Raw genomic sequence first — 25813 nt, forward strand, 5'->3', positions numbered from 1 at the left:
GTGCTGATGTTATTAGAAACATAAGTTGTTTCTTATACATAGGATTATCAGATACGGGGCTTTTCTGCACCGGGTAGAGCATGTATCGTGGTGCCAGCACTACCTGGAAGTTTAGGTTTAGATACCTAAGGTCACACACCTTGCGGTGAGGCCATTTGATGTAACATCTATCATCAGGCAGACGGGGAAGGCACAAACCCACCGTGCAGTGCCTGTGCAAAAAGCCCGGCTCGTAGGATGTTGCACGGTTGCTGTGCAGACGCCAACAGTTTGACTCGTGTCTGCACTGAAGAAATAACTGAGATATCCAGAGTGGAGAAAAGTGCTCAGGAGCACTCAAGGCTAGCAGGTATGTGTTGTATCTGGACGGGTAACCAAACCCTTCAAATTCCTAATAAACTTGCCAGCTGGTAGAAAATGTTTGAGGAAACCCTGCCTATTTTCTGCATACGCTATTTTTAATCCCTCGCCACCTTTCCTGCACATCTCATCAGACGCTTCTGCCAGGTTTTGCTTGCAGTTGCCTTTTTTCTGTTTCTCTTCCCGCAGTGCCTTACTATCTCACCTTATGAACAACCAGGTTGTTCATCCAATCGGTAAGCCTTCCAGTGAAGTGGGATCCATTTCTGCACATCCCATGGTCAGAATGGGTAATTTTGACAGTTTGATGTGATCTTATGTAGGACTGGTTCACCACGATAAAGTGGGGCAAGTAACCTGAAGTTTTCACATCCAGAGTTCAAAGACAGGCACTTACAGCCCAGATCCTTCCCGTACGTGTTTCAGAGGTTATGATTCCAGAACTACAGCTTGGTAGTTTTAACAAAACTACTTATGACGAGAGCTGTGATTTCATATGCCAGTTACTTCTTAAAGTGATGAAACTTATCCAGCCCCAGGGACTTATGTGCATTAACTCCTTTGGATTTCCCTATGAGTAAGCTGAGGTAGCTGCTGTCTCCATATCTTCATTTTCACGAACCGTTGTGCAGGGCTGTATTTAGAATAATCCAAAGTGCCTATGTCAGACCTTACTCATCTTTTCCACTTCTTTTCCTTCACAGAGAGAGCATTACCTTTTCAAGACCTGTTGTCTTATATCTTGAACATTCTTTCCTAATTCTTCACTTCCAAATTACTAGTGACTTTGCTGGCCCGTGCCTTTTTTTTTTTTTTTTTCTTCCTATTTGTGTCATCTTTTCTGCTTACTTTCAGTACCTTCACAGTACTTTGGGTCACTGATGAAATGTAGCACATCACAGGACCTGCAAGACCAGCCCTGTTTTCATCAGTGCCCCTGTTCTAGTCAGTCAGCCTGTAGATTAACATGTGCCATGTTGATGTGGTACCAGCGTAGTTTATTAATCAGAAAGTTTTGTGCTACTAAGTCAAGGGCCTTGGAGAAGCCAATTATATTATATCAAAGCTATTATCTTTATCAACTAAACCTGTAATCTCATTAGAAGATGATAACAAGGAAGTTTCACAGGACATTTTTTCTATAAACCAGGTTGATTGGCATTAATTATATCATCCACCTTTAATGATTTATTAATTGTGTTCAGAGTTGGACATTCCATTTTTATTTATTTTTCCCCTAGAATCAGTGTCAAGTTGATGGGCCTGTAATTACCTGGGGCTCTTGCTTTTATCTTTGTTTGAAATATTGGCACAATATTAGCTTTCTTCAAGCATTCTGAGACATCTTGAGTGATCCCAAAAGTACTGAAAATTCTGCCGGAATAGCTCAATGAGTTTCTGGGCCAACTCGTCTCCAGCACTTGCATTCAGGTTACTGAAATCCATTGATTTAAACCCATGGAACTATTAATGGTAATAAGCTATCGTTAAGCTTATTTTTGTTCTAAATAGACTTAAAACAAATCTAATTTTTCTACTCAAAGATATATCCCGTGTTCTTTTGTGTCCTATACTATTTACAGTTTCCAGCCACTGAAGAATTTCTGTGAACATTATCTTCCCATTTCTTGATTTATTTTCTGAGGATTTAATATGGTGATAAGTTATTATGAATAGCTTTATCAGAGCTTGTTTCTCAGTCTGATTATATTTTTATTTTGTGTGTTTGTTTGTTTGTTTGTTTGTTTGTTTTTTCTTGAACGAGGGTAATATTCTTTAACCTATTGTCATGCTCTTTAAGATTAAAAAACACAAAGTTTAGCTAAATGTAGATGTAATATTTTTGAAGGAGTGATACCTTCCAATTCAAGCCTTTAAAATCCCAATTTCCAAGCATTTTTCTATTATTTTTAAGCCTAGAAGCCTCCTTAAAAATGGTTTTACAATTGAGCTGAGAATTGGATATATCACATAGCTATTTGTAACTGGCTAAACTAGAAGAATTAGTTGATGCTTTTTGAACAGGAGTAAGATAGTAACACCAATAATAACACCAGCAGTAATTCATAATGATAATTAATAATAATCCCCTACTTTAAGGGGACATAATCATGATTGTGTCATGGTACTTGTGAATAACATTGTAAGATCAATATAAAGACCTCTAAATATTTTTGTTGAGTCTCTCTTTGGTCTTCAGTGTAATAACTTTATCCCAGGGGGTACGGATGACCTGAGGACTGGGAAAGGTATATTCAGGCTGAGTAGTTTAAATCACAACTTGCTGTGAAGGTGAAGCAGGAAAACAATCACTCTGTGTACAAAAATACACACAAACGTCTACTTAACTCTGCTGCTGCTGTAGGTGGGTATGTTTAACCTTGTGCAAACATCAGTGGCAAAAGGGCTTATCACTAGTTTTCCTTTGTGAAAGTAGCATTTGGTTGCAGCCCTAGTCCTGGTTTTCTTCTGTTCAAACAAGAGTTACTGGGTTTAAACAAGTCAAAGATGGTTTGGATGGACGATGGACACTGTAAAATCAAATTCCCTCCACGTCCCCAGAGAAGATACGAGCTCACTGGTGTGCTGTATATTAGATGGGGAGCATGCAAGACTTGTACTGTTTGTCTTGTACCCCGTTAAAAGCTGTACAAATAATTTAAATATCCACAGATACCAGTCAGACACTGGTGGGGGAACAATGAATTTATTCATTTCACTTAAAGAAAAAAATGTTCTCAAAGAGGAATGTTTCTTTAGGATGTAAAATCAACTCTCTTTTCCAAACTAGTAATTTTTAAGTATAAAAAGAACATGACAGGCCAGCTAATTTTGTACAGATATGTATATATTTTTTAGTTCTACATCTGCTGCATTTTTCTGTTGCATAATTGATTTAATCTCTAATTTTAAAGGAACGCCGAACTCTTTACTGGACTCCTCATACATTTCTCCAGGGCGAAAACTGTCCTACTTTTTCCTCCTCAGTATCTGTTTAGTGCTGGGCCATTTTCTTCTGAAACTATAAACTACCCTTGGTGAAATAAATGAAGTCACAGTGGGAATACAGTTTACTGTACAGACTTATTACCACAAGATAAGAGCACCATCACACACACCAAAACTTCTTGGCCATTTTCTTTTCCACTACTCTTGTCCCTAAATCTTTCCATTGATCTGAATGTCTATTTTACCCATCCTGGCCTCAGAACTCACGATTACCTGGAAAATGGTGAAATTATAAAGGAGCAAAGAGGCATAAATAGGCTAAGAAGGGAAACACTGGTTCAGCCATTTAGACTTTTAAACCTGGATTCGCCCAGCCCAGTTCCTTCTCAATTTCAGCATTACAAAAGCCACTGATATACCTCTGTGGTGGGTTGTTGCTGTTTTATTTTTATTGCAGGTTCTTTCCAACATCCCCTAGAAAGGGATTTAAAGCTGCTGGTCCTTCTTCGGGCATCTGAAGGGATTTACTGTGATCGTCTGGAGGAAATAAATGTCCACCCAGGGAGTATTGGTATGAAAAATGAGTTCACTTTTTCATAGGAAACAATGTTGTTGAGGCTGTTATTATAATGTCATACAGGAAAACATCTAACAAAGGTACATATATTTTCTGAGCTAAAATTTTTAACTTTCACCAAGTCAATTCATGTTTGTGTTTTTTTTTTTTTTTTTTTTTTTTTTTTTTTTTTTTTTTTTTTTTTTTTTGTTTGTTTGTTTGTTTGTTTGTTTTTGTGGAGATATTATTTAGGCAAAATTTGACAAAAGTGAGCAACTAATCAGATCAAATTCTGAAGTCTTTATATGAGAAACTAGAGAGGACTTGGAAGGACTTATACACATATACAAGGGTTTTTCTTGGTTCTAGACTTGAGACTTGTAAAAGGTATTTGTCAAAGTTGAAGGTATTAAAACTAAGATGAGCTTGTTGAGTGGAGAGCAATGCACATTGCCACAGGGTATTTGATCTCAGTTATTTTTGGTCTCTCCTAGGATGAAACAAATTGCCCTCAAGTTTCCAGGCTAAGATGATGAGCTTAAATGCATATCACTATTTTTAAATGACTGACTTAAGTGAGATGAATTTCTAGATGGATCCAAATACACATATTAAATATTTCCAGGCATTTGGACCCATAGAAAGATGGATGAAAGAAGGTTTATGTTAACTTTTACATGTCCTCATATAATTAAGGTTAAAGCAATGTTAACTTTTCAGTTTTCTGTTTTAAAAATGTTTTCTATTTCTTTATGTTTTGAAATATATTTTATGTAATACTTGAGTATTACAAGACTTTGTTTATTGCTGAACTTTTGTAAAGACAACAGAAATTCAAACTGCTCTCAAGAGAAATTGCCTGGATCAGTGTTTGTAGAATATTAAAGAAATTCAGAGAAAAAACAGATGAACAAACAAAGAAAAAAAAAACCAAACAATTTGTTTCTGATTGATAGTGACATTGAGAAACTATTGCACACATTGACCAAGTAATTACAAACTTCTAGCAAATAGCTAAGTGGAATGTTTGGAAGGCAAGACAGAAACCTAATTGTCAGAGGAAATGGATTCTGAGGGGTTTTTAAAGTCTAAATTAGGAGTTGAAGTATAGCAAGAGCTAGCAATTCGACTTCCCGTGATTTTAGGGGCTAGAAAAGAAGACAGATGCATTGTTGCAGTTTAGCACTCTATCACAGATCAAATGAGACTTTCACAACTGTTCATCCTATCCTCTTAAACCACAGAAAATGCAAGATCATGGAAGGTTGGTTTATTTTTTTTTTGAATGTCTGTCTTGGTGGGATAATCAGGGTTGCATTACCAACCGCGTGCTGCAGTCTGCTTTTGGACTATAGCGGCGCAATACGTCATGGAAAATGTTGTCCATGGAGGAGGTTAACCCAAGCAGTAAAAAGGGTTCACTAAATACTTGAAGGACAACTTCTCTGAAACAATCTGTCACTATAAGTGATTCAGAACAAATGTTGAACTGACTCAAACTGAAAGATTTCAGATCAGCTCAGCAAATTGAAACAAAGCATTTCAGTGCAGGAATTCAGATTTTTTTTTTTTTTTTTTCATGCTTCAAATGTAATCTTCTTGGAACATGTCATCTATATGAATAGTTCCTATATTTTGGGTTTTTTTCCCCTGCTTTTGGATCCCCTTTCTGGAAAGAAATAGTGATTTTTTTTTTCACAGATAAGAAATATAAATAATAGCTGATTTTTTTTTTTTTTTTATTGTTCACTCCTAGAGTTTTTATTTAATTTGTTTACTTGGGTAGATTTATTTTTTAAGGTAAATACCTTTGTCTGCAATACAACTTTTAGTTCATGAGACTTCTATGGTACAAGCCCTTGTATTTACATGTGATGGTCATTTTCCTTTATTAATTATTTATTCCTAGTTCCCTTTGTATTGCAAGTGGAGGCTATGTGTTGTTCTTACATTTTTCATAAAATATAGACACATTCTTTAATAAATATAAGGATTTCCATGCATTTAGTTATTGGTTCAGTTCTTCTCAAGTCTCTCTTTCCCCTAACATTTGAACACCTGCTTCTGTTTTTTTCCAGGGGTTTATGGACAAGTGCATATTTATAGTGCTTATCCTAAGACATCTTGGACACATCTGGGAACTAACGTTGATCCTGGCAATGAAAGGTGGTATTTTGCCCAAATATGCCTCCAAATATTAAATTTGGGCTCCTGTTCCAATGACTTGTATTAATGTTCTTATGAGCTGCCTTATTCATTTTCTTTGTGACAGGATCTGTTTAAACTATGTCTAGGTAGAAAAAGAACAGCTATGTTACATCTTGCAAGGAAGTGATACTATTTTTAGATTAATTTTAATTCTGAAGAACAAAGCTGAGCCTTCCCTTCCCTTCCCTTCCCTTCCCTTCCCTTCCCTTCCCCTGTCTTTCTCTTTATTTTTAGAAGGAAGAGATGTACACAAAAGTGGCTGATGTCTTAGTGATTAGAATATTCAATCTGGTTTAAGAGACCTACCTTAAAATCTCTTCTCTGAATTAAGCAAAACTGGGATGTTCTTCAACATCTTAGATCAGTCCTTTACCAAGAGTTTTCTGTTGTGAACAACTTAATTTATCCTATTGGAGTCAATCTTTCTGGTATATGTAATTAATATCAATTAGCTCAAAGAATATAAGGCTGCCTGTATAGCCTGAAGAGTAAGTTTTCTGTCTGGGATGTGAGCCTTCTGAGGTATAGACACATTTTCACTTACCCTTGGCAAAAATAGCTTTGAAATGCTACTTTTTCTCTTCCCTGATGCTGTCCATCCATAAGCTTGTCCCTGCAGCAGATTCATCTTCATCATCACTTACCCATGAATTCAGTCTGAAGGCTTAGCCAAAACCATCACCCAAGGCGGGTTAAGTAGAGTTGCCATAGATGTTGAGTAATCATCCTTGATTCTGTTACACAAAATTTGTTGTGCCTTTTGATCTAATTCTTTCAAATGCTTCTTTTTAAACTGAAATACGTGTATTCAAGAAAAAAAATTTCTATCAGTCAGGCCTAACAAAAACTCATCGGAAGAGTTTCCATCTGGATAGAAGTGAACTCCCAGCATTTAAGGAATTATTTGGAAAGTCATTGTAAAGATGGCAATGGAAGTACAAGTAGGATTTGTCTGGTTTTAGCTCTCACACAGTTGAGTGTCTAGTGTGGATTAATTGTTTAGGATTGCTGTACAGTCAATGGAGAGACAGATACTTCCAGATGCGGATTCAAATCATGCAACATTAGAATCACTCTCTGGAAATTCTTCTCTTCCCCTGATTAGGGTGGGAGTTCAGAGTAAAGAGATTCTTGACTGAGACATACCAGTGAAATACTGGGATGAAAGGGATCCAGGCTAGTATTGGTCTGCTGCCCAGATGTTTTATGTGAAATACCAGGAAGTGTTAAGATACAAGTATTTGGAGTTTAATCATCTACCTTAAATATCTCACAAAAAAAATGTTTCCATTGTTAAAAGAAAGAAAAAGAAAAAGAAAAAAAAAAGCTATTTGTCATGAAAGGTCTACTAAGAGCAAGCTAAGAGTTAATGTGGTTAGATACAGGAAAAAAGCAAGTCAGTGCTAGAATGTGAAAGCTGGAGGAAGTGGCTTTTTTATTGACTGAGAGAAGCTGCTCCATATATTTTCCAGCATGAATCAGCACATGAGTTAGGGAAGGACTTATGCCTTCAAAAAGAAGGAGAAGAAAATAAGTACTTACATAGAAAACCTTAATTAGTATTTCAGTTGATTAGTATCTTAGATGGTGTATCTTACAAACCATGTTTCCATTTGCTTACTCATTCCTCTTATTAGACTTCTTTGAAATGCAAGAGTCAAAAAAGTTATATTTGGGTCTGCAAGATGTAAATTGTTATTGGAGTGTATGCCTGGGTTTCGGGCTTAAGATTCAACTTCTAGTATGGGTTGCATGTGAACTGTCAAAAATCCCCAATATATGTCACAATTACTCTTCCTCAGTGTGGTTTAGCTTCCTCTTTGCCAGTGCATTTAACCTTGAACAATACAGAGTTTTCAGTCCTACTAGCACTCTCCTGCCATTTCAGAAAATATTCAGTGCTTCATCTAAGAAAAAAAAAAAAAATCAAAATTTTGGTAGACTTCTCTACTGAATGTTCACAGGTGCTGAAAACTGAAAGCACTCATCCTGAGCCTAACTCATCTTTGAAAAAAATCTGTGAGAAGAGACACTAGGAAAACCTGGCGACATAACTCACTAGTTACATCCCTTTAGGACTTTCCTTCCTCTCTGCACTTCCATCACTCTGGACTGCACGATGAGGTGTTCTCTGAATTCATTCAGTGGTCTGTTTTCTCAACAATTACCCAAGGAATATAGATCATCAACTGGCCAGCACCAGTCACACCTGCAAAGGTGTTCATCAAATATATATAAACACTGATCGTTATCCATTTGACTTTCACTAAACGCTTTTATTTTCTCTATGTGGAGCTGAAAATAATCCTGAGCTACAAATATGACTTTGAATGCAAAGGGAGACCTTCTGTTCAAGATTAAACAGATAAATGTGGGTGTCTTTAATGTTTAAAAAGGTCCCTAAGCTTCAGGAGAGTGGAGTTCTAGGCGCTGGAGCCTAGAGGGCTATTCAGGTACCAAGGGCAGGATTCACGTATCTAAACACAGGTTTTAGACTCATCTGAGGTGCTTTGGGCTCAGATGAGAAGCCTTCGAGTCCCACCCATAGCTTCCACCTGTGTCTCCAGGAATGCTCCATGAGCAAGTCCTGTCAGATCCACCAGCTGATGCCTTAGATATCCTGGAACATCTCAGATAGCAAGAGGTGCTCTTGTTTAAGGAATCAAAGCCTGCTCTATGTGCCAGTTCAGAGAGCTGAATTGCCTTCTGCCCGCTACTGCCTGCACCCATCAACTATAGTGGAAGTTTAAATGCCAAGTGCACGCACCCCCCTACACATGGACACCTACATACCGTTGTCTAAGTCCAAAGCTGACTCTGTAGGGTATTTGTGGCACCAAAAATGGTCTGACATGCCTTTGGTAGGCAACTTGAGCCCTGCAACTCTGTACTGGAACTGTATTACCTTATTAATCAGTGGTGTGAAAGAGATGTTTCAGGATTCATTTCCTCCCACATATCTTAGACATCTGTTTTTGCAGAAAGCCTTGAAGGAGTTTTTTTCTAGAGCGTAGCCTGTGGGTTCTTTCTGAGCTCTACCTAGGCAAAACTGTTGTTAATTTATTTTTTTTTTTAGGAAATCTGTAAGAGTAACTCTCATAAACGAAATGACATCGATTTAATATCTTGGCATTACAGGATTTTTGTGAGGGACGAAGTAGATTGGAATCCTGATGGAGATATTGTGATCGGCTCTTCCTCCTATGAGTCCCACCAAGCTGAAGTAGTTACACTGAAAGAAGTCAATGGCCATAGCGTAAGGATTCATGAGCGCCTTCTGCACAGGCATATTGGTAAAGAATCTGTCTTTCCATTTGAGAGAGGGTTTTTTTTTGGGTTGGTGTTTGTTGTTTTTTTTTTCCGAAGCATTGACCTTCCATTTCATATCTCACCAAGATCAGTTCCACATTATTGACATATCCTCATTCCTTTCTCCCCATGCTTTTTTTCCTGCTGTTTTGATACTGAAGATTTCATGCTCAAAATTTCATAGAACAACTGATTCTGACATGAATTTCTGGGAATAGAATTAGTTCAGTGCTGAATACTTTTGGAAAACTTCTGTATGTTTCATGTTTTAAGTAGAATTGGTTAACAGAGAGAGAAAGTAACTGAAATTCTAAAGGAAAAAATAAAAAAAGAGCGGATTTTTTTTAGGCCATTAGCACAATTTCTGTGGTGTGTCAAAAACGGATTTTTTTTTTCCAAATTTCAAAGTAATTAGATTAATGTAAAGTGCAAACTTTTATTAATTCTGTGGCATGAAACTAATGTATTTATTTGTAATCTTATATGTAAATAAACATCAAATCTATATATAGCTCTATTTCCTGTGTGGATTACACAGGATCTGTATTTAAATGGAAAAAGTGATGCATTGTTGATAGTTTCTTTAATTTTATTTCAGAGTATAAGGTAAATTTATTACCATCTATTAAAAATATATATATTTTTAATAACAAGTCAAATTCTGAAGCTCCAAAACCAGGATTTTTCCTGTGCATAGCAATATTGTTTTAATTTGGTCTTTATTCAGATTAGTAGGCACAGAAGTTGGTATGATTAATAAAAAGGTCCAGAAATATTGTGTTTTAAATGGATAGACTTGTGTTAGTAAACAAAGCTTTACTTGGAACTGAACCCTGTTCTGTGGTTATTCATAGGGATAATAAACAGTAGCCTCCATGGTATAGTTTTGTATGAAAACTATGTTTTTTTTTTAAAAAAAAGCAGTTCAAAAATAGCACATCTAGACCCCATTTCCAGCAGTTTATGCATAGTCTTTCTATTTTGTAGGGAAGGAAGAAACCTTCCAGTCAGTTTTGGGGCCAGAGAATGGTTCTTCACCTATTTTCTTAGCTAATATAGATATTAAAAAAGTACCTTGAGATGAAATGTTTGCATACACATTGAGTACTGCAGCAGTTGTTAGGCAGGTGGAAAAAAAATTACTTATGGGAGAATTAAGAGCTACGTAAATACTGGGATTCACTTGGGCAAATGTAAATATCTACAGTAAATATTCACACATGAGCTAGTCACTCAGATCCCTTGGTAGTCCAAGCAGAAAAAAAACATACTGCTCACCTGTATTTCATTGCCCCCTAAAGCAGACGTATAAACTAGATAACGAATTGCACTTGAGAACTGCCTATTGCTCTCCATTGTACACAAAACCAGCTTGGATAACTAATTCGTATCTGTAGACACCTAAAGTCACCTGAGATTAATTCCACGCTAGACATCTGCATAAACTCTCTCTCAAGCCTCATTTAGAAAGACTTTCTTTAGAAAACACACACCACCAAAACTCCTTAGAAAATTGGGTTTTAGCATTGCCATTGGTCTGATCCTAACAACGATTCGTGGAGATCAGCTCTGCAGTGTACTGAAGAATAACTAACTCCAGCACATGTAGCTTAGAAAAAAAAAAAATGAAGCGTGAATCTGTTCATTGATTCGTCAGCTGCACACCGCAGGGAAAAGATTTAGCACCTCCTTATTCTAAAGATGAAATATGTTGGTAAAATATAAGTGCATGGTGAATAAGTTGATGGGCAGGTGGCCTTTCTGGGTTTGTGTTGATGCATGTAGGTTGTGCTGGAGGAAAAACACACCTGAATGTCAGTGCAGATTCTACAGAGAAGCTGTGCACAAGCTGTCAGGTTTTATGTCCCTCAAAGCACTGGTTTATAGGTATGATAGACACTTATCACATTTTCTTGAAACTCTCCAGGGCATTTCCACGCCACAGAAGATGGTGGACGCATCCCCTTGGCTGCAGAGGTTGGACTCCTCACACGGAACATACAGATCAAGTCTGATGTGACTTGTGCTGGGAGGATGCTCGTGGGACGATTTACAGACTCCAGTGGGACAGTGTTTGAAGGTAGTTGAGATTCACCTCTCCCCATCCATCAGAGCAGTTCTGCCCGAGAAAGCACAGCCTAACACCAGGTGTATCCACTCCCATGTACTATGCAGTTCTACGCAAACTGACTGCCCGACATGTGTGAAACATGAATATTAATAATATTTCATAAATAATGCAATGCATTTCAGGAGGGGCCGTTTTGTGGTTAGTTGGTATGTATATAACTGTAACTTTATATATATTTCTGAACAAATACCCCTTACTGCCAATACACTGACAAAGATTCTCTTCTATTATATGCCTGAGTGTTGTTTAAATGGGTGTCATACATACCCGTTTTAGGTAATTTTGTAAGCTTTTATCTCCCTGTATTTATCTCATCGCAGGTGTCCTTCAACTCTTAAATGTTGAGTTTTTGAACTTTGGACCTCCTCAGCTTTCTGCTCTTGAATTCAGGAATATATCCCAAGGGTCCTCGGTGGTGTCATCCAGCATTAACGGTAGCTGCGGAGCTGGCATTAAAGCAGTCATGAGCAACTGGGTCTTGTTGCAGGATAACATGGTGTTCAACACGGTTGGACCTGGCATCGATTTGGAAGGGCAAAACCATTCTCTCGCCAGGAACCTTGTTATTCTGAGCAGGCAGCCAGAAGACTTATTAAACTGGGTTGCTGGCATCAAGGTGAACCTTGCCATTGGTGTCTCCCTCTGTGGCAATGCTGTGGCAGGATCTGAGCGAATTGGCTTTCATATCAGGGGCCAGGAGTGTTTGCTAGATGGAGAGTACTGCAGCAAAAACATCGCCCATTCAAGTCTCCATGGTATTCATCTGTACCAGGGAGATGGATTTCAGACCTGCACTAGGATCACAGGTTTTCTGTCTTATAAGAATTATGACTATGGTGTCATGTTCCACCTTGGAAGCAGCGTCATCGTGGACAATGTGGTGCTGGTGGACAACACTGTGGGTCTCATGCCAGTAGTGCACTGTCTCTATGCCAAGCAATGCCACACAGGGAAAAGATTCATAGAACTCAGAAATTCCGTCATTGTCGCAACGAGCTCAACTTTTGACTGCATCAGAGACAGGATCAAACCTCACTCAGCTGATCTAACAGCCAAGGATCGACCACCACGTTACCCTCTAGGAGGCCGTGTTGGGATTTTATGGCCTACCTTTACCACTGTTGCCAGCCAAAGGCCACATGACCCATGGCACAAAAGTGAGCATTGTCCAAAAGTCTTAGGACTCATGAAGTTGAAAGGTTGGTCTTCCACGTCCAGTAGCCAGACTATTCTGTCACTGTTCTTCTCAACTAATTGCATTTTTCCAGTTGAAGTTGCAGCCTTCCACACCCACAAATGGATGTGGCGAGGAAATCCTCGCATCAGTAGAATTAATAACAGAATTCTTCTTCAGTTCAATACGATTAAAGTAAAAAAAAAAAAAAAAAATTACTTGGTATTTTTCACTTTCTGAATCTACTGCAGTATAATTATGTCATGTGCTATGTATATATTTTACTTCAAAAATGCCTTCCTTCTGTTATTTTTCCACTTGATTCATCTCTCCGATCTACAGTTATCTCTAGTTAAATAAAGATACTAAGTTTGAGAAGTGAATAGCACAGTTTGTATAGAATTTGCGTAGAACATAATGACTACAGCTGCACAGAAACAGTTATGGCTTTTATTGTTATACAGGATTACACAAGAGGGATAAAAGTCGGTTATATATCCCACATCTTTGCTTCAAATGACTTTTACTGTCCCCGGAGTAATATTTGTATATATTTGTAGATGGCTGGTTGCCGTGGTGGGATCTAAATACCTCACATTTTTTTCATGACTTTATCCCTCACTGCTACCTACTTGTGTAAGAAAACACATTATCTTCTTTTTACTGAAGAATAAGAGACAGAAAAAGACAAATAGACTTGCTCAGGGTTTAGTAGAAAACTTGTAGCAAAACATGGATTTTGTAGCTGCACAAGAGTTCAGTGCCAGAGCCAAGCACATGTCACCAGACCCAGCTTATCTTATATTAATATCTGGCAAGTGAATAAAAGATCCAAGGCAGGTTGTCAGCAAACTGGTTCTCACTGATTAAGTTGAAAACTTATTAATCACTCTTGTTGTTTTTTGGTTTGTTTTTTTTTTTTTTTTTTTTTTTTTCTTTTTCATTTCCTATTTCCTTTGCTTTCATTTCCTATGGGCATGACTTGGGTTTTGTCAATTTAGGATATAACTTGGCCATGGAATATTCTAAAGCCAACTGAAGCTCTATGATCAGTGCAATTAGTCTGATTTTAAAATTATTTGTGTGTATATATATATATATATATATATATATATATGAACTATTTAACATAGAAAATATCATAGAACAGAGACTTTCTCTCCCTAGTTCTGGCACTCCTCTAACTACTTTTCCTTATTTGATCTTCTCTTAATCCCTGGCAGAAGTCACCTTTACTGGTTTTACACAGAGCTGCTACAGTGAAGACAGGGATGTCTGCATCATGTCAAATGCTGACCATTTAGACATCATGCCTCTTATTACAGCGGAGACATCAAGGATGTTACATGTCAATGAGAAGGACAAGTTTTACTTTCATCCAGCAAGGTAATATGCTTCATTTTGAACTATCTTTTTCAGTGGTTTGCAAGAAAAAAAAAAACAAAACAACCAACACCTACAGTTTTGGGACTATCCTCACCTCTGTATCAGTTGTCTTTTTGTATTGTCTTGCAAAGAGTTCAAGCAATTAGTTTAGACTGGATGTCTACCTGCAGAGCAGTCCCATTCTTTGTCTCTGTTCCTGTCTTGTAAAAATAAGCAAGCTCAGACATCAAACAAACACTCACAGAAAAAAAATCCAGAAAAAAAAAAAAATCCCAAACTTTAGGGCATTTTTTTTAAAAAAAAATAGAGGTTCAGATTCCATCCAGGTGCATTTCCAGAGCAATCCTCTTGGATTTCCCCTGTTACTGACACTTGTGTAGCAAAACAAACCTCACGTATCCCATTTCTTAAAACTCCATCTTGAGCATCTCTGTCTTCTTAGCCTCGGGCTTCAGAAAAAAACCCTGAGATGGAAAATGTCCTTCTGGTCAGGGAAGCGGAGCTTGATTTTTGCCTGCAAGATCACATCAGAAATGTTGATCAGTACCAGGCATGCTGTGAGATGTCAAATGATTGCCAGAACTGCTCTTGCCCAGGGAGAATATCATCTGCGTGTAGAGGATACATGGAGGAGGGAAGGGAGAGCTTCATTTGTGACCTCAAGTCACTTCTGGTTGCAGCGGTTTAAACATACCACATCCAATGGAAACCACATGCCTATTTATTTATTACAACCAATGGACACAATACAGAGGCTATATCAGGAAAGCCTTGAAGTAGCAAAAAAAACCCAGCACAGATTCCGCTTGCCAGTCAAAAATAATTGGAGGTGTCCCACACTGCTATGTTTAGAGACCCTCCAGCCTTCTGCCAGAATTTTTATTTTATACTATATTTTTCCTTTTTGCTCTGGGCATTCGTTTGCGTGTAGATTTCTGAGACCTGTCCAGCTTGTCAGCTCCCATTACGTTTCACTCTTGTATCCATCCCACAGTACTATGCTATTGGTGAGCTGCTGATACAGTCCACTGCAAGAGCTGCTGATTTTCAAACATGACGAATGCACATAGATTACTGAATGCTTTCTTAGTAGTCTGGCACACCTCGGAGGGTGATTGCATCTCTCAGTGCTCCTCATGCATTATCTGCATGCGTTCATTTAATCCACCTGTATAACTGCTGAGCTTGGTCCAGGCTGTGGGTTCTCCTTCAGCATCCTGAAGGGGTGTCTTGATGGATATGTCCTCTCAAAGAGAAGGTGAGCATTGCCTTAGAGCAAGAGAGGAAATAGAAACAACAGGGAATAAGGGAAGACCATGAAGTACTTTCCTTGTCCCACTGGTAGATGCAACCAGCTGAAATGCTGGATCTTCTGAAACATGTTCAAGAATTGAACTAGCTGTCAGGATCAGAGCTATCTTTGTTCTCCACCTCTTTTGAGACGTGTTGATTTGGGAATTGGCCCGTTTGTTTCTCTGCCCTTACTGTAAATATCTGCCTGCCTCTGTTTGCCACGTTCAGAATATCAATAATTGGGTTTTTTTCCAACCTGAACCCAAGAAATTCCAAGTTTTCTTCAAGACTTAATGTGAATCCATGTAGAAATCTGAAGATGTTTCCATGGACTTTGCTGATTACAAGTCATTGTATCTCATTGTATTTTGTAATAAGAGTGATATGGCCAGTTGGCTGGTTCCTTTAAGTTGTTTTAAACCTTCATTCAAATTGAAGTTAAAAGCACTTAAGATTCTCAACATGTCATTCAGTTCACTACACTTCAGTGATCAAAAAATCAGGCATGTAATCTAAAGAAGACACTAAACTCATTCTGTAGTCAATAGAGACTCTTGTCTAGGAAATTCTTAATCTCACTTGTACTATATATGTCTCGGGTGAGATGAGTTGCCCTCCAACAAATCCTGTTTCAGGTACCTCCCTCTGTAAAAGCCAGTCTTTAATGATCTACGTAAAAATTTATAAGCTTTTCTGTCTGTTTCAAGTGTTTAAACTTACAATTTCCTCCTCAGAGTATACTGATGATAGAATTGGATAAATTTATTCAAAAATTAGGTGCAGTTTGCCGAGATACATTGTCATGCTGTCCAAAACGAGTTTTGTTCTAGTTTGGACTAATGTTCTGAAACTCTCTAACCTTATTAATCTTATTTTCAAAGTATGGTTTCATTCTATTCTTAGGATCTGAAGAGAGAAATTGTCTAGGAGACAGAAATTGTCTGGGAGACAGTACTGGTGGAGTACTGTCTGGTGGAGTAATCACTTAGTACCAGATATGTGTGACTGGGTTATGAAACCCTGAACCAAGCTTAGCTTTGTGGTGAGATCCATGTACACTTTACTTTAAGCCCATCAAAATAACCCTTTTTTTTTTTTTTTTTTTTTTTTATTAGAACATAAATTAGGACAGTAATATTTTCAGACACAGTTCCAAATACCTGGGTACAAAAGAAAAACAACAAAATAGGTTTATAAACACATTAATCTTTATGCACTATTAAAATAAAATTTCTCTTTCAAGTGTGCTTCTGCTCTAGAAATGTTAAGTGGCTCCTTGACCTGCAACAAACTTCTCTGAATTCCTAGAAGTCTCTTTATTTTGTTTCTTCAGGTTATGTTCATACTAACAAATTAAGTAGAGCCAAGGACCTGGCCATCAGAACTTGAGTTATAGCACTTTTCAGCGCTTAGCATGGCTTGGCTTTGGCATGAGCCAGCTAACACGGACCCAATCAATGCTGGAGTTTGAGAGCTGGTCAAGGACTTTTCAAAACCAACCGTCCTGTTTTGAATGCTAAGGGAATTTAACTTTACAGACATGGACAGGCTCTCTCAGTTGATCTGGGAAAAGTATGGGGTCTGAAACTGGCCAGCTTGGATAGATGGACCCTCTGTGGACTGACTGTGAATCTTGTTGCTTGTTCTAGGAGTCTCCAAGCCTTTATTTAAGATGCGTGTTCCCTGCTGGGTCCCTCTCTCATACTTTCTGTCATTTCACCTTGCTTCATGCTTTCTTCTGCATAAACTTAGTTGCACATGGGAAGGTGCAATTTTCTGACCTGTCAGGAGGCTTTCCCATTCCCAAGTGAAGAAGTAAGAACAAGGCAAACCGGTACTTCTGGGCAGTCAGTGCTTTTTAACAAAATATTATGTACAACACAGACCAATCTGTGAGCAAAACTAAACAATCCATCCCCTGCTGGATGTGAAGAGCCTGTGCCACATCAGCACTGCAAACTGAAGCAGAGATATTTCTGGTCACTTAGTGCGATGGATGCCAATATACATGCTTCACTCAGCACCTACAGATTTCATCTGCCATAGGTCAAAAATTAATGGCATATGGATAGTGATGGTTCCATCACTGTAGTTTCTCTGATCAGGAGAACCAAGAGGGAAGCAAAGGTGCCCAAACTGCAACTGTACAACTGGCTCTAAGGACCGTGATGGTCCACACTGGCTAAAACAAACCCCAGGGAAGAGATTTGGGGATAGAAGTTACGCTGGAAAAAAAAAAAAAAAAATATTATTTTCTCTGTCCAAATCCAACCAACATTTGGAGAGAGGAGATGTTGGTGGTTTTTTTTTTTTTTTTTTTTCTTTCCCCATTTCTATGCAAGCATGCCAAAAGATAAATATTGCTACAGAATTTCTATGCACGGTATGTCAGATCTCAGCTGATACGCTTGGGTTTCATTCATTTTCACTTATTTTCCATTTTTTTTCTTTTCTTGGGCATGTGAGTTCACCTAGCAAATATCAAGGTATTGCATGTATATGCGGAAGTGTTTGTTGCCAGCGTAAATATATTACAAACAACAGCGCTCTTCTTCATAATTACGTTACCTCTTCTACCTGTCAGTGTACAGAACTCTGAAGACACCATGTTCCCTGAGAAGAGATGCAAAGGCTCCAGGAAGGCCCTTTTCAAGGATTTGGATGGAGGTGTCCTGAACCTAGAACCGCCTGTTTCTGTTTTCCCAAAGCCAGAATTTGAATGGACGCAGTTCTACTTGCAAGCTGGTAAGTGCCTGGAGTGTTTGCAAAGTCACGCATACATTTGACCCATGAGGCGTTATTTTACCCCAGGCTTTCACTGAGACCTACAAACTGAGGTTGTGATGGTGGGGGTCCTAGTCTGTGATGCCTTCCCAGGATGGAATGCAGTGAATTAGAGTGTATAAATCTGTGAGGCCTCACTGCACAGCTCTGTGTCCATCAGCGCCTCTCTGCCTTCTTGCATAATCATGTCAGCTGGCATCCTTAGCCCCTTTAGGGTTTAATTCATTCGTTTTAATACCAGAACAGAACTTACTGCCCCTTGCAAAGTCCTATGACAGCATTAAGTGAGACATGCCATGTAAATACTATGCAAGTGCAAAATAATAACAAATTGGCCCGCTGAGTATTTTCACCCACATCCCTCTGAGGAGATAATCGAGATGAAAACCCACTCCGGAAGTTTAAAGACCCCTCTCTCTGGTTTAAAAAGACCCATTCTGCTCAGTAACCACTTTCTGAAGGTTCACACAGCAAGGCTCCGTTCTCCTCCTGATTAAAGCTCTGCTCTCCGATTCCAAATAAACTCCTTAATTACAATTAGCGTTTCCTGTGCCTGCTGCTGATGGCGGCCCTTTTGCTGAAAAGGTGCATCATTTGTGGCTCCAGCGGTATGGGAGACTGATGGAAGGAACTGTAATTAATCCTGTTTTCCATCCTGCTCCAAAAACTGATTAAACATAAGAACTTTAATTTTTAAACAAAATGTCTAACGTGTACCCAGTACAGGCTTTTCCTCTGAGGATCCCACTCTAACTGGCTACTTACAGGGCTGATTAATGTGTTGTCTAGATGCAAACACGCTGTTTTTTACTCTTCCTTTTCTGCCCCGATTAGGAATCCCATGAAGTGCTAATAGCCCAGCAGTAGTGCCGCTGGGCACCAGCATATTTATGCATGCATACAGAACCTGGATTTTATTTAGACACACCATTTTTTATTTTAGACTCACACCATTTTTTATTTTAGACTAACACCATTTTTAGGACACCCTGGCACACAGTCATAGGGATGCCAGGAATCCCCACTATCTACAGTGCACTGACAGTGCAGCCTGCACTCCACGGGGTTTATCTTCTTGTGTAATGAAGGCGACAGCATATGGTAAATGCTGCCTACCTCTGAGGCTCTAACGAAATTGCCATGTTTTCTACTTGTTGCCCAAATATTTTTCCACCTCCCTTCAAAACTCTGTGTTAAATTCTTCTGTATGTCTCATTCTGACCTGCAGGTCCTTTCCTCTTAAGGTTGACATTTAGAAAGACACAGCTTGATGTTAAGGTGAATTCGTAGTCATCTTCCATTCCCTATTCCCTACTTCTTGAACGTTTTAGTGCTGAGTATTTTGCACAGTGCAATGCAAGCTCCCACGCTAGACAAATAATAGAAAATGCTCGCCTCTCCTGCTCCCACAAATCTTCTGGGGGCCAGATTCCCCCTTGGCATGACAGTGCTTCAAGGTCAGTGAAGACGGTGGTGTAATGATAGTGTTGATCAGAATTTGGCCCTCAGAGTTCTGCCTTTCCTGAATTCAGATGAGCATTTGGTACTCATGTTATCTGGGTGGTCAAAATCTGCCTGCTGCATATCCACGTGGAACACTGTTAAACCTGAATATTCTGACCACCTCCAGCACCTTCAGCAGAGAACTGCAGTGTGGTGGCTAGTGCTTTGCTAGCCTAACTGACCACAGAAACAGCAGACAGGTTTTTTAGGGAGTTACACAATATCCTTGTCACTTTCACAGTTCAGGGACACAAATTTTTTTGAGACTCAAAAGCTCTGGCTTTCCACATCCTCTTAATTACATCTTTATACAGATGCATAGATGTATATATTCCCTTTAACCTTCTAGTTTGGACAATCAGCTTGAAATTATTGGCCTTCAGCCATTTCTAGATATTCTGATTATTCCAGGGGGAACAAACCAAAACACTCAGTATACTTCAGGGATGCAAAATCCAGAAAGATGTTATCTCAGAAGAATACGATAGGGAAGAGATTGTGAGAGCCATAAGTGGGGCACAGGGGATCATTCAGTATGATACTAATGCTCCTAAATTCACGTGACATCTTTTATTGAAGACACAATCAATATAGAATATATGTAATATACTATTTGTGTATATATATATATATATATATATACATATATGTGTGTGTGTGTGCCAAAGGGAAGGATGGACCACTTGGCTTCCTGAGTTCTGCCCACTGCAGATGGGCAGCAGTGAGGCATGCAAGGTATAGTTCATGATCTACTCTTTTTTTTTCTTTTGTCTTAACTGTGTGCCTGATCTTTTACCTGCTGTGTTAGCTATCTGGGTCATAGATCAGGTCTTTTTATTGTGTCTTTCTGTAGAAACAGAGTTTTTCACATAAAACTGAAGTTTTAATTTTCTGGATAAACCACAGAATTCAGGGAAAAAAAAAAAAGAGGAAACAGATCCAAGATTTTTGTTGTTATTATTATTTCTACTAAAAGAAAAAAGAGCAACAACGAAAGTGGTTTTGAGTCAAAGAAAGCGTAATTGTTTTTTAATCTAAGGGTACTTTTTGCTCCTTTTTTTTTTTTTTTCCTTTTAAATATAATGTTGTAAAAGTTTAGAATGAAATGTTTTCTAACCCCCCTACTCCCTAAATAATTTACGAGGAACTTTCATAGTAACATTTTTCAAATTATCCAAAATAATTTAATGAGTTTAACATGAATTCGTAATTATTTTAATCTCTTTGAGCTGCCATTTTTGGATGACAAAATGTTTTTCTCCCCAAACTCATCTTTATACCAGACCTCTTACAAAAGAGCTTGGGGCCAGGCCTGGAGCACGAAATGGTGCCACGATACAGGAAATACAAGAATCACAAGCTGTAGAGCAGAATTAGCTATAGACATAAGTGTGTCTGAGGGATGAAGGATAAATGAAGAGTTTGTGTACTCAACTGATTTCTGTGTCCAGGTTAAAACCCCTACTTCACAGAGGAGAACTGATACAACCATCATTCTGTAGTTAAAGTTTCAGCCATTTGCTGTCTATCTGCAATATGTATAGGACTCTGTTATCATACTGCCACACATCTGTAATCTGACAACAACAGGCTCCCAGAGACTTTGGAGTTCATTGTTTTCCCTGAGGAAATGTAGCTGAGGGCCAGAGGTGGGTAGAAGATTCATCTGACCCCACTTCCACTGCCTCCAGTGTCCTCTCTAGTGAACATAGAGAGATTGACACCTTAAGGAAAGAAGTTAGGTGGATGTCTGAGAGATGAAACCAAGTCTTAGTCTAGACCATGCAGACACACGTTTTCTTCCTGCTGGCAGATACATTCGAGGCAATTTTAAAAGAAATTTGGGCTGAATAATCGTAGAATCATAGAACAGAGCAGGTTGGAAGGGACCTCAAAAGATCATCTGGTCTAACTCTCATGGGGAAAGGATCCTAGGTAAAGTTATATAGCACCCTGTCTGCGGGAGAGCTGAGCACACACACGACCAACGTGATCAAGCAATGCCCGTTTATTACAACTAATTCAGCCCTTTTATAATGTTCTCCCGCACACGTGGGTAACATGCAGTACAAGTCCTCAAGATTGGACAGTTAACTTAGCCCGCGCTTTAAACCGTCTTATGATTGGATTAAAAGTGCCACATCAGCCTTGCCAGGCTTCCTGCCTTGTGGAACTTCCTATTCCATCCCAACCCCTTCCGGGGGTTGTTTGTCTCGTCGAGTTTCTCCCCCCTCATTCAGGGTCACATCCTTATCGCATTCTTGCTCGGCTGAGGCTCTTATCAGTCTTGTTCTCACGCAGGATTGCTCACATGTCCATTCTCTCACAGAAAGCCCTCTAGAATCCCAACACCCTGTCCAATTGCATCTTGAAAACCTCCAGTGATGGAGACTCTACCACATTCTTGCAGAGGTTGTTCCAGTGAATTATTGTTCTCACTGTATAAAACTTATTTCTTATACTGAGATGAGTCCTCTCCTGGTGCAAATAGTACCTGTTGCTCCTAGTCTTCTCCATATGTCTCCTTGTGAAGAAAGAGCCTTTGTCCTCTTTGTTGCTTTCCTTTAAGTACTGGAATACTGTGATGGGATCCCCCCTGACCCTTCTCTTCTCCAGGGAGAAAAGACCTACCTCCTTCAGCCGTTCCCCATAGGACAGGTTCTCCAGCACTGATCATCCTTTGGCCTTCCTTTCGATCCTCTCCAGTCCATCTGTGTCTTTTTTGATCTGTGGGGACCAGAACTGGACACTGTACTCCGGGTGTAGCTTGACAAGCTCTGAGTAGAGCGAGATAATCATGCCTCTATGTCTACTACCAATACCTCTGTGGTTACAGCCCAGGATCTGATTTGCCGTTCAGCAGCACACTGCTAACTGATGTTTAACTTGTTGATCCCTTTCAGCATAGCTGCTCCCCCACCACATAGATCCGAGCCTGTACTGGGCTATTTGGTTACAGGTGCAGGACTTTGCACTTGTCTTTGTTAAACTTCATTCAGTTCTTGCTCGCCGACTCTTCCAGCCTGCCCAGGTCTCTCTATAAGATGTCTCTCCCTTCTCATGTGTACACTTCAACAACCACTTTAGTGTCATCAAGCAAATTTAGTGAGGGTGCTTTCAATCCCATCATCCAGCTCATTGGTGAAGATATTGAATAGTGTGGGACGCGTTATCGATCCTTGGGGCATAAAGAAACTAACCTGAATATTAAATTGTTGCCCATGTCAGTGACCCAATTTAGTGATAAAGTGACTAAGAAAAGCAGAAATTAGTATTTGGTAATAGGTATTTGCTTGGCTCTGTGCAGCCAGATACTGAGCATCAGTAACTTACCAACCTGTTTGTCTTCTTTTATCCTGATTTGTAGGAGAAATATTACGATGGGGCTATAGCCGGAGAAATGTGAATTTGGGGAGGGGAACAAAGAAAGGAAATGGCTATCAGAAAATCTCTCTGCCAGTATCTATACTTGCAGGATTGATTTTCCCCCTTGTTAGAGGGGACAATATGACTCTCGCTTTCCAAATGAACCCAAAGGATTGCAACTCACTATGTTGGTCTTTAATCTTGGCTAATATTTACAGTCAAACAATAGACTATGAGGATTCCAGATATCAGAGATTTACAGCACGAAAGCAGGTTGGCATCCCAGACACTACTGGATTCTTCAGGATAGGTACCTCTGAGTGTTCGTATTCATGCAGGCAGAGATCCAGCCCCCAGCAATCTTGTCCACATCCAAAAGTGAGTCCTTCTGGTTCTTATTCCTCCCCTTTAGCATGGCTTCAAATTTGGCCACTGTTTCATTATAAGTCAGAGATTCCCTTAGGACTCCCATACTAGATTCTAAAGAGGTGCAGAAAGATCCTTAGGTTTGCACGAGATAAATTTGATGGGTAATTGATGGAGTTTCTGTTCTACTTACTTTTACTCGTCAGAGGAATTCTGATGTACTGAAGGATTATAAATTCTGGGCTATAAGATTTACCTATTATGCAACTTATTCTTCCTGTTGTTAAAATGGGCTCCTTGCATTTCCTGTGAATAAGTGGGTTTTTCTTCTACCTTATGTTAGTAAAACCTGGCACCTCCTTGTAAATTCTTTGGATACAGAATCACAGAATCATCTCGGTTGGAAAAGACCTTGAAGATCATCCAGTCCAACCATAGACCTCACACTGACAGTTCCCAACTACACCAGATCCCTCAGCTCTGTGTCAACTCTACCTTGAACCCCTCCAGGGATGGGGACTCCACCACCTCCCTGGGCAGCCCATTCCAAGGCCCAACAATCCCTCCTGGAAAGAAATGCTTCCTAATATCCAGTCTAAACCTTCCCTGGCGCAGCTTGAGGCCATTCCCTCTTGTCCTATTGCTTATTACTTGGCTCCAGAGACTCATCCCCCCTCTCTGCCCCCTCCTGGCAGGGAGTTGCAGAGGGCCAGGAGGTCTCCCCTCAGCCTCCTCTTCTCCAGACTAAACCCCCCCAGTTCCCCCAGCCGCTCCCCAGCAGACCTGTGCTCCAGACTCTGCCCCAGCTCCGTTGCCCTTCTCTGGACACGCTCGAGTCATTCAATGGCCTTTTTGGGGTGAGGGGCCCAAAACTGAACACAGGAATCGAGGGGTGGCCTCACCAGTGCAGAGCCCAGGGCTCAGATCCCTTCCCTGTCCCAATACAGTACAGTAGATACAGTAGAAGTATCAGTGAAATTTAGGTCTGCAATACCCCTGTGGGATAGGCATGTATTTTGACACTAGTTTCCCAGGCAGAGGACCGAATTTTTGACTTGCCCAAGGTCAGTCATTGAATTAATGCACATCCTTCCAAAACCTGACAGCCAGACTCTTAATGTAAAAGCACCCCACTCTGCTTAGGCAGTTTGAGCAGTATGGTTTTATTAACTAGAATCAGCCCAAAATGTATTTTGCATATGACTTTTTTATTAAAAAACATGCCTGGAGCAATTTTTTTGAACTTCACCGAACATTTGAATTCTGACTATGGTTTTAAACAAAAATTTTTCCCAAACTTATTATTTAATTATTTATTATTATTACTACCACTACTACTACTCCTACTCCTATTATTATTAAAAAAAAAACCAACCAACTGAAGAAGTATTTTATTTTTCAAAAATTGAGTCAGATTTAGTGGGAACCTATTGATGAGAGGATTAGCATGTTGTGGACAATTGTCTTTTTATCTGACCAACAGAAAACTGAGACTACATTTTCCTACGTTGTTTTCAGTCTAGACAAATCTGAACCTTGCTTGCTCTCTAGGGGTAATCAGTACATTTTCTAGATCATAAAAAGGTAGATATTTCATATGTAAATGGTTGTCTGAAGCAACTAGCACAGACATTTAAACACTTGATTTTGTCAACAGCTATTGTAAAAACTCTTTGAAAGATCATGTATCATCGAAGTCAAATGTCTTAAATGAATATTCAGAGGTCTACTTGTTTCATCAGAAAGAAGATAAAATGTCAGATCTAATTATAAACAATCCAAAATTTCCAGGGATGTGGATCCAGGATCTTTCTACAATCCTCTTTATTCTGGTACTTTTTATTATGAAATAAAATTCTCAAGTAATAGTTAAGGAAGAGCATATTTTTGATACACAGGCTGCCAATATCATTTAGGGCTAAAGCTGTGTGAAAATGTTGCACCATGTATATTTAATATTACCAGGACTATGATTAGGCACACCTGCTATGCATAATCATGTGTAGTAATTAAGAGATGTTTGAGAAGAGAATGCAGGTTTGGTAGATTTTAGGGAATGAAACAGATGCAATATTGGCCTGAAACTTTTTTTTTTTTTTTTTCCTGAAGTTTTTGTTGTTGTTATTCACGGATAGAAATTTCCTTTTTCTTCAATAAATGGCCCGTACGAAATGGGTTGAAAGTGGCAGTGGAGGACATTAAAAGAGCTGATACCAAGTTATTGTTTTATAAAACCAAAATCTAATATAATCAGAAAATCCCTGTGACTTTTGCTTATTTTTTTCTGAAAACACATCCCTGGTAAAGATTTCAGCAGACCTTAACTAATAAGAGACCAAAGTCAACAACAAGGTTGAGAGGATTTTTTTTTTTTTTTTTTTATGCTCGTGGGAGAACAAGGTCTAAAGTAAACCAGAGGGAAAATAAG

At 39.1% G+C, this 25813-nt stretch overlaps 1 protein-coding gene across 1 annotated transcript in view; it reads left to right on the plus strand.

The window, feature by feature from the left end:
* PKHD1 (PKHD1, fibrocystin/polyductin) overlaps positions 1 to 25813 on the plus strand; it is a 265500-nt gene that overhangs the window by 172601 nt on the left and 67086 nt on the right. The window contains exons 51-57 of the mRNA XM_026846419.1: positions 3767 to 3880; positions 5944 to 6031; positions 9212 to 9366; positions 11310 to 11462; positions 11834 to 12712; positions 13911 to 14073; positions 17951 to 18111. Coding sequence (XP_026702220.1) covers positions 3767 to 3880; positions 5944 to 6031; positions 9212 to 9366; positions 11310 to 11462; positions 11834 to 12712; positions 13911 to 14073; positions 17951 to 18111 — 1713 coding nt within the window. The remainder of the gene's footprint in view (positions 1 to 3766; positions 3881 to 5943; positions 6032 to 9211; positions 9367 to 11309; positions 11463 to 11833; positions 12713 to 13910; positions 14074 to 17950; positions 18112 to 25813) is intronic.

Source organism: Athene cunicularia, assembly GCF_003259725.1.
Source record: "Athene cunicularia isolate RWA chromosome 3 unlocalized genomic scaffold, athCun1 chr3_part1, whole genome shotgun sequence".
NCBI classification, from domain to species: domain Eukaryota; kingdom Metazoa; phylum Chordata; class Aves; order Strigiformes; family Strigidae; genus Athene; species Athene cunicularia.